The sequence below is a fragment of the Helianthus annuus genome, chromosome 16 (assembly GCF_002127325.2).
Source record: "Helianthus annuus cultivar XRQ/B chromosome 16, HanXRQr2.0-SUNRISE, whole genome shotgun sequence".
NCBI classification, from domain to species: Eukaryota; Viridiplantae; Streptophyta; class Magnoliopsida; order Asterales; family Asteraceae; genus Helianthus; species Helianthus annuus.
In genome coordinates, this window is record NC_035448.2 from 147935624 (window position 1) to 147945462 (window position 9839).

Here is a 9839-nt window from a genome sequence, read left to right on the forward strand (position 1 = left end):
CCCCCCCTCTCTCCACAACTGAATTCCATCACTACCATACATCAAACCTCCATTTCTTCTCCATCAAGCTCACATTCAAGTGGTAAAGATCCTCCATAGAAGTGAGAAGTTGGAGTGCTCTCAAGAAGCCTTGTTCAAGCTTTTCTCACCATCATTCTTTATCATCTCATCCTAAGATTTCAACCCTAGCGTTGTGCTACTAGTAAGTCCATTCATACTCTTGTTCCACTTTGATTCTTGTTCGATTGTTGAATGTTCATCACACACAAAAGCTTAAACAGCTTGCTGAGTTGGATTTCCAGCCAACTTCAACAGGCTGTAACGGGATCATTTTAAAACGAAAAACGGAATTTCTAAAGCCTAAAATGAGTATTTTGGAATAACTAAACAAATGGCACTGGAATCATAATTTTTCGAGACCGTTTACTATTTTTAAAAGGTTATTTTTGGACAGCAGCTCAAGCTGCATTTTTACTGCAGAAAAAGTGGGTTATTTTCGGAGTCACAACTTAAAACCTGAGTAAAATCAACTCATGAAATTTTTACAGCAGATAGACACCATTGTCAGGACGACCCTCCAACTGGAATTTCGTCAAACGGACTTACGGTTGATTTTTAGTGAATATTTCCGTAAACTGCGATCAGAAGGTAACAAATCTGATTGCAGTCGAGAAAATGATTTTCTATAAAATATGGGTAACGAATTGGACTTTGATATTTTTACACAATAAACTTTGGAACATGTGTGACATTCTGTGAAAATTTGGTAATTTTTAGAAAAGGTTAACTATTTTATAAAAATCCTCGAAAACAGTCTGGTTTTGAGTAATAAAGCTGAAATAAAGTAAGTAACGTTTTGTTTGTCGATATGTCGGTTTGATGATTGAAAATGAACTATTGGATATATATAAAAGAAAATGATATGCTATTTAAGCATGGACACCTCTATTTACAGAGGAGACTCTGCCGAAATTTTCCGAGAATCCGAACACTTAGTAAAACATTCGAGAAAATAAATACGAAATAGTTGTCTAACTATTTTTCTAATAAAGTTAAAATAATTATTATTATTTTAACAACATAATGCCAATGTAACGTAACTCAAAACACTAAACTCTAAGTCAAGGCACGGCCCGTCCGTCTAATAGACGTTAGACCATTGTAGGTAGTCGTGTTTGCTGAGGAGATTTGGGTTACGAGTACCGAAGACGCAATACTGTGAGTTCATGTCCCCCTTTTCTCTTAACCGTTTTCAGTTTTATACTTCGGGGGTGAAATACATGTTACAATTATTACAGACATTTACAGACATTTACAGACATTTACAGACTTTAACAGACATTTACAGACATTTTTATACATGGTATGATTAGCTAAGGAACTTACTGTTAGATCACGTGAATGGATAGGCTATTATCGTAAGACCATTAATCCTTGTATAAGGACCGAGAGGCATGAGTGATAGATCTATTGGGTGTTGCGAGCCCCACACATGGGCCAGCGTGTGGCTGCATGTGGTGACTATGTCGTTCCGCCGGAAGGACCGGTATGAAATACGCGTTACAGGTTTGAGTGCTTCCTAGACCATGTCACTTATTAATGTATTAGCTACACATTAATTGATCTGTTTTTCCTTATTGCTACATACCAAGGACATACATTTTTACAGACATATTTCACAATCTATACAGACACACATTAATGATTTATACAGACTCACATACACATGAACTCGCTCAACTTTTGTTGATGTTTTCCAAACTACATGTATTTCAGGAAATTAAGTATGGATCTGGCGGGCGTTGGAATTTCAAGTCATGATTAAGTATAAAGATGTCATCCATGGTTTTTAGGTTTGGCCAGTGTGTCTTAATCCTGGACGAGACACGTCTTCCAAACTTGGATTACAACTATTATCTTTGACGAGTCCTTAGCAAACTTTTACACAATTCATCTGGTTTGTAAAACTTAAATTTTGAAGTCTACGTTTTAGACAATGTTGTTATGTTTTAAACTCATTTTATGGATGACAAATCTTTGGTATTATCATATAGATTGTTTGATATGGTTGAATGCAATGATAACAAGTAAGTCACCCCATAATCACGCTTCCGCAAAAGTCAGGGTGTGACACAGATAGCTCTGTACATCTCTTCCCTCGGTTTTGGCTTCTTACTCAGTGCAACTCTGATTCTTTCATTTTCTTTCTTCCTCGCCTTCTCTTCATCAGCTTGCATTTTCATAAACATTCCTCTCTTTTCTGCAATCCTCTGATTTTCACGTTCTCGTTCACGCTTCGCTTTCCTCTTCATCTTTTCATCTAGCGACCACCACAAAGATTTCCACTTGCTCTCAGAGCATTCGACACAAAAGCGGACCAGAATATGAGTGTAAATGACATTAAAAGCGGACCACAATGAATTTTTGATGAAAAAGCGAACCATGTTTTGACAAATAAGCGAACCTGTTTCTAACTTTTTCAAAAATTCATTTTTATTCAATTTTGCATTTTCAGATTTAAGCACAGTGACACCCTGCTGTCCAAGTCCAAGTTAATGACCTTGGACAACTGTTTGACCCACCAAGTCCAAATTAATGGCCTTGGATGATCAGATTTATGAAGTATACTGACGTTTCTTTTCAAAAACAGTTCAACTGAATGAACTTTCGAACATTTCAAACATTTACACACATTTTAACATTCAAACACTATACCAATCACAGTTTGCAATCTCCAGCTTACCCAACCCTCATCAGTTACTAACATGTTCTGCACATAGGCTTTGATCTTCCAATTCCCAATGTCGGTTGTCGAAAAAATAAGATGAGAAATGAAAATCTTTTTGGATTTAAACTGGATAAACTGAAACTATGTACACACAATATTTTTGTGAGCGTGTTAGAGGATCATATCAGCTGCCGACAGAACACAAGTACCGTTAAGCTGATATTACATTTTAAGCATTAAACAGTTCACGTAGATTGCCGATATACTGATCCACTTAAATTCTCACAAAATTTTCAATCTGTTCGGGATACGTGATTAGTGTTTTAAGACTTAAACATTTACATGTGTCCCACCTCAGTATATACTCCCGTATCCGGATCCCAGTATTCAGTCTTACAGGTGAGTATACCACAACTGATATCTGTAATGGGGTAGATGCGAAACCGTGAGAGCTCAGGTCAGAACTTCCGTTCAGCAGAGAGATGACGGTTCGACTTTAAGGTGTGTCCCCTTTAGAGGATATTTTGTTTTCAACAGCAGCGACTATCAATTTTATTGTTTCATCAGCATGCTGAGGGCGAGCTTATGTTTCAAAGCTTTTGCAGAAAGTATTATCCGGGGACTAGGTCAGTATTTCCATACAGCAGAAGTCCCGAGATAATACCCCAGATATCACTGAGTATAAAGACCTAGTATCTCAGAATACGGGACCTTTCAAACAGGATTTCAGGGGTTACCTATATATCCTGGAGGTGTTCCCCACGTAAACGCAAGTGAAATTTATATTTATATCCCAAACTGATCTACTAATTCTGTAAAAACCTACCGACACATCTTTAGCGAGATTGCTTAATTGCATTTCTTCATTACAAATCTTTAGCGTACTGTGTCCGTCTAGCTGATGTACTATCATTTCCCCTATTCTACACAACTCTTTTTGAAATTTTCTAATGTTTTTGGATTTTTATGATTTTATCATGTTTTTGTATTTTTCTGCGAATATCTCCCCCTAAAACCAAAACATATTTTTGTGTTTTTGTTTTTATCGAAAAGCAGGAAATACAATTGTACAAAAGAAAAATGACAACACGACACAGGTTCATGTCAGATCGCCGCCCAACTCGGCTTCACATTCGATTACCCTCCCAGATTGCAGATTTTTCAACCCATTTAACCTCAAAAGATAGTAAAATCTCTTTTTATCAAAAGGTTTTATGTAAAAATCAGCTTTCTGATCATCGGTGCTCACGTGTTCAATCCGTATTAATTTCTTTTCATGACAATCACGTATAAAATGATGACGGATTTCAATGTGTTTAGTTTTCGAATGGTGAACCGGATTTTTAGTAACATTAATGGCCGCTTCATTGTCCATAAATATCGGTGTATCCAAGAATTGCAAACCGGAGTCGCGCATCTGCTGTTGGATCCAAAGGATCTGCGAGCAACAGCTAGAAGCTGAGACGTACTCAGCCTCGCATGTGGAGAGCGCAACTGCAGTTTGTTTCTTGCACTGCCAGGTAACAAGCCGAGTTCCGAAAAACTGGCACCCAGCAGTGGTGGACTTAGCATTCTGCTTACAGCTACCAAAATCAGAATCAGCGAAACCGGATAAAGTAAAGTCACCCTAGCGAGGGTACCACAAGCCGATGCTTGGGCAACCCTTCAAATACTGTAAAATGCGTTTGACAATGGTCAGGTGCTACTGCTTCGGATTCGACTGATATCTTGCGCAGAGACATATCGGATACATGATGTCGGGACGGGAAGCTGTGAGATACATCAACGAACCAATGATTGATCGGTATAATGTCTCGTCCATCTTCACACCTTGTTCGTCAGGACAAATACCATGATTCTGCGCGAGGGGGTGGATGCAGGACTGCAATCAGTCATGTCGAACTTGTCGAGCACGTCCTTTACATACTTTGACTGGTGAATGAAGATTCCGTCGGGCATTTGTTCTACCTGCAGCCCGAGGAAGAACTTCATCTCCCCCATTGAACTCATTTCGAACTTCTTTTTCATTACTCTCTCAAACTCTTTGCACAAATCGTCGTTGGTGGAACCAAAAATTATATCATCAACATATATCTGCACGATCAGCAAGTGGCCTGCTTCTTCTTTTGTGAACAAAGTGCTGTCTACTGTGCCTCTTGTGAACCCGTTGTCCAGCAAGTAAGTCGAAAGCGTCTCGTACCAGGCTCTCGGGGCCTAGTGTAGTCCGTAAAGCGCTTTGTCCAGTAGATACACCTTGTCTTTGTGCTGTGGGTCTGTGAACCCCGGCGGTTGCCCCACATACACTTCTTCTCTGATTTTGCCATACAGAAAAGCTGATTTGACGTCGAGTTGATAGACTTTGAAATCTTTCCAAGATGCAAAGGCTAGAAAAATTCGAATTGCTTCAAGCCTTGCAACCGGTGCATAAACTTCATCGTAGTCTATTCCTTCCTATTGGCTGAAGCCTTGGACCACAAGTCGTGCCTTGTTCCTCACCACGACTCCTCTGTCATCTCGTTTACACTTAAAGACCCATTTCGTCTTGATAAACCTCTGATTCTTCGGCAGATCAACAAGTCTCCAGACGCCCAGTTTTTCAAACTGTTGCAGTTCCTCCTGCATTGCATTAACCCAGCTGTCTTCGGTCAATGCCTCTTTGTAATTTTTGGGCTCCATCTGCGAAATAAAACATTTAAGTGAGACTTCTTTCTGCATATCAGCAATAGACGAATAAAAACACGTAAAAGCTCGGTCTATTTGATGTCTCGTCTTGACACCACTTTGTAGGTCGCCAATGATTTGTTCTGAAGGGTGGTAAGACAACGTCCGTGGCATCACCGTGTCAGGCACAACGACTTCCGATTCCAAATTCAAAATGTCGAGATCAACGGCTTGATCAACAGCATCCTCTGATGTCTCATTTGGCTCCTCGTCAAAGGTAGGAGCGGGTTCCTCCTCTGAGTCGTCAGAAACGTCAAATGACGGAGCTGGTTCCTCTGGCGGTTCATGAATAGTTCCACTTGGTCCTGCTTCATCATCGTGAGTACCCACGGTGGGTGTAGGAACATCTAGCGGTCTAGATACTGGCTCCTGTGACATATTCTGCTGATACAGGTACATAAGAGCAAGTTCCTCATCACTCGGCTCAGACGGCAAATGAAATGATTCCCAGAGTTTGTCGTAGTCGAACAGGAATCTTTGTCCGGGAAGTTGTTGCGATGGAGTGTGCTTCTGACAATCCACGTGTTGGACCTGAATCACCTTTCCCAGACATGGCACGAACACCCTTTTTAGCGGGCTGGCATAACCTACAAAGAACCCTTCGTTAGATTTTGCTTCGAATTTACCATTTTCATCTATAAAAGTGCAAGGTGAGCCAAAAGGTTCTAAAAACTCAAGATTTGGCTTGTAACGATGCAGCAGCTCAAAACACGTCTTTTTGTATTTCTTCACGGTGAGAACTCTGTTCAAAGTATAACATGCCGCTGAAACTGCTTCACTCCAGAAGTAAATCAGAAGCTTGGAATCGGCTAACATCGTACGTGCAGTCTCGATAAGGGTCCGGTTCTTTCGTTCAGCTACGCTGTTCTGCTGTGGTGTGTACAGCGCACTGAATTCATGAAGTATTCCCTTCTCATTGCAGAACTCGTACATCTTGTTATTCTTGAATTCCGTTCCATTGTCGCTCCGAATCCTCCGGACTGGCAGCTTGTACACCGTTTCCATCTTCTTAAACAGTATCATCAAAGATTCGAATGTTTCATCTTTTCTCTCCAAGCATGCAACCCACGAAAACCTCGTATAATCGTCTGTCACCACCAAGCAATATGAATCCCTGCTAATGCTTTTGACATTGACAGGCCCGAAGAGATCCATGTGCAATCTCTCAAGAGGTAACCTGATAGTGTTGAGCATCTTCGGTGGATATGACTTTCGAGTCTGCTTTCCCTTTTTACAAGCAATACAATCATCAGACAAATGAAAGTTTTTTACATTTACACCATCAACTAAATCATTATGCACCAGAAAATTCATTTTTCGTACATGAATATGACCCATTTTCCGGTGCCACATCACAGATTCTTTTTCAGTAGCTTTTGATTTTGTGACAAAACATTGTTTTTGATGAGTTGTTCGCGTTGCAGCACTCATATCTAAGATATAAAGATAATTAACCCTTGGAGCGCGCAACAACACCAACTCATCAGGGATTTTAAACCCTGGTTTCAATACCAAACACTCAGACTTTGTAAAATGCACACTGAAATCCTTATCACAGATTTGTGATATACTCAACAAATTGTTTGTTAACTCTACGATGTAGTTCACTTTGTCGAAAGATATCACTCCATTAGTAAGCTTTCCTTGGCCAACAATTCTGCCTCCTTGGTTCCCTGCGAACCCAACGTAGCTTCCGTTTATCGACTTGACATCATACAGAAGAGCTAAAGACCCAGTCATGTGGCGTGATGCTCCACTGTCCATAATCCATCTCGAAAGAATCGACTTGGGCAGCCCCTGCAACCAACACACAAACCCATTACTCAAACAATGATGCCCATGATTTCTTAACTTCTGACACGGATCCAAACACTACATCGCACTTTTCATTGATTTTAGGAAATTCGAATGTGACATTTGAAGCCTTTTCTTTCACATCTTGTTTTATTTTGTTGTTAATTGTGGGAAATTCTGACAAAAACTTATCAAGCTCAGACTCAAACTCAACAACATCATCTTTAACAAGATTTGACTCATTTTTCCAAACATTTTCCATTTTCTTGATCTCAACTGACGGTTTCGACTTCACGATCCACGATTGATTTTCAAAAACTTTTGTCTTGGGGTAAAACTTTGAAGTCTTGTTGATTTTAGAAGATTCGCCAATCTCGAAAATCGATTTCAGTTTATCCTCCAACTTCAATGATTTACCCCTTTTTAGAATACGGATCAGAGAAACCATTTTCTTGTTTACCCTTTGAAACAACCGGTGATTTAGATCGAGATTTTTGAACCATTTGTTTTTGAACACTTTTGTTTTGAACATTAGGTTTTTCAACCTTTGGTTTCTCAACCATTTGTTTTTGAACAGATTTTTCAACAACCGGTTTCTTAAAAACTTTCTGACACTGTTTAGCCATATGTCCGATTTCATTGCAGCGATAGCACACACGTTTATCATACTCGACAAAAGTGGTATTAACAGTTTCTACTTTAAGCTTCTGTGCTGCATTGAAATCGTCCACAGCCTTTTGACTAAAGATATATTCTTTTTCATCCTCAGCGCTAGGACCAGCAACAAACACATCATCTATCCTATCTTTTGGCTTAACCACTTGTTTAGCCAGTTTCTTCTCAAACCCAATACCTTGTTTCTTAAACTGATTTTTCTTGTTTTGACCTCTACCCACCCCATCTTTCTTTTCCGAACTAGTGGGACATGAGGTACCAAACGATTTTTTCAGTTTTGAAAAGAAATCATTTTTCTTGATTTCGTTAACACTCAGTTCAACCAACTTAAACACTTTCTCAACGTTCTCGTACTTGACATTCTGAAGCGGAAACTCGATGTCGGAATAAAGTTTGTCAGTTCCAACCATAGTGTAAACCACCATGATCGGATCATCATTCGCACTTTTATCTGATTTTGACACATAACGATCTAGGAAATTCCCATCATCCTCAGAATCACTGACAGCTTCCACCGAATGAGCCTTCTCAGATTTTTCACTTTCATCATCCAACACCTGATCGATAACATTTTTGATAACCTGAGATTCGTTATCAGTGTCAGATGCAGTGAAAGTGATGTCAATGCTGTCAGGTAAATTACTTTCAATTGTTTTTAGTTTAAGGTTTAACGCAGCTTCCACCCCATCTGGATATTTCTGAGTGTAGTGATTCCACATTGGGGGTGGAACGCTGTTGAAAACTGGTGTAGCAAATGGCTGTTGAGGTACAATTTGTTCTAAGACATAAGATGAAGCCACATAACTCATTAACTTTTGATCAATTCGGTCATTTTCTATTTTAACCAACTCAAGCTCTTTTTTTAATGATGCAATCGTGTCAAGATGAAAATTAACTTCTCTTTGTTTATCAAACAATGTGGCCTGTGCTAATTTTGTAGCTTTATCATTTTCAGTGCTTTCTTTTTGAATCATTTTGATTGACCTAGCTAACGTATCATACGCCTCTTTCAATTGTTCTAGATCAAATTTCACCATATCAGTATGTTGTTTCAATTCCTGATACTTAGTGTCTTTTTCAAGACACTCCATGCAAGGTTGTGAACAACTTTGACATGGTGTTTCGGGGATTGAAACATTCTCAACAATAATCTTATCCTCACACACAATTTTACCGACTTGATTCGACTCTGACACAAACGATTGGACAAACTCGACTCCCTGAACTCCAATTTCCTCTCCAATAACTGACACCTTATCAACTGACTTTGACTCCATGAGTTCTGTATCTACCTCTTTAAGCTTGCTCATCAAGGCTTTGTCTGCGATGTCCTTTAGAACCTCTCCAGTCATTTCCTTGGACACGTGAATCACCTCCTCAACCGCTTCTTTCTCTTCCTCAAATCTGGGGCAAGTTCCGGTTCTCGGCTCCTCGAAGTAATCTGCAAAAGAATAAAAAACGTTAGGAGGCATAATAGATTTCATTGTATAAACAAACTCTTCCTGTTGTGATTGATAGTTGAGAACTTCAGCCACTGTTTCCTCAAACAACCTCTGGAGCCACTTCATCAACTACCTCAGGAACTACTTCATCAACAACCTCAGGAATTACTTCATCAACAACCTCAGGAACTACTTCATCAACAACCTCATGAACCACTTCATCAACAACCTTCGATTCAGCAACTATCGCAGGAATTTCAACTACCTCTGCCATCATAGCCTGATCATCCTTTCCCGGAATAAACTTATCCCAACTAAACCCATCAGCGACCCTTTCATCATCTTGATTTACAATGAGCGCCTTTTCCGGTTTATTCTCTATCTGTGGCCTCGGGACAGCTGGCTGTTGATTCGGTCTGTGATAGATCGCTTACCTGTAGTAGTCGTTTGTGAACGGGTTTTGATGATTGTTCACTTCA

General features: G+C 39.7%; 1 protein-coding gene across 1 annotated transcript; it reads right to left on the bottom strand.

Annotated features, from left to right (window-relative positions):
* Positions 1–2120: 2120 nt before the first annotated feature.
* On the bottom strand, positions 2121–9270 carry LOC110919758. The gene is made up of 7 exons (XM_035985530.1): positions 9027–9270; positions 8689–8936; positions 8425–8475; positions 7913–8280; positions 7365–7662; positions 7006–7246; positions 2121–2320 (listed from the first exon to the last, which is right to left on the bottom strand). Exons 1-7 carry the CDS (start codon positions 9268–9270, stop codon positions 2121–2123), a joined length of 1650 nt encoding a protein of 549 aa, XP_035841423.1.
* Positions 9271–9839: the final 569 nt, after the last annotated feature.

What these genes read in the sequence shown, in the direction of transcription:
- LOC110919758 (XM_035985530.1), bottom strand. Translation starts at nt 9,270, where the DNA reads ATGACTGGAGAGGTTCTAAAGGACATCGCAGACAAAGCCTTGATGAGC. An exon ending in CTTATGTCTTAGAACAAATT is followed by an intron (nt 8,476 to 8,688) that starts GTACCTCAACAG and finishes GTTATCGATCAG; the next exon opens with GTGTTGGATGATGAAAGTGA. An exon ending in TGAAAGAAAAGGCTTCAAAT is followed by an intron (nt 7,247 to 7,364) that starts GTCACATTCGAA and finishes TGTTGGTTGCAG; the next exon opens with GGGCTGCCCAAGTCGATTCT.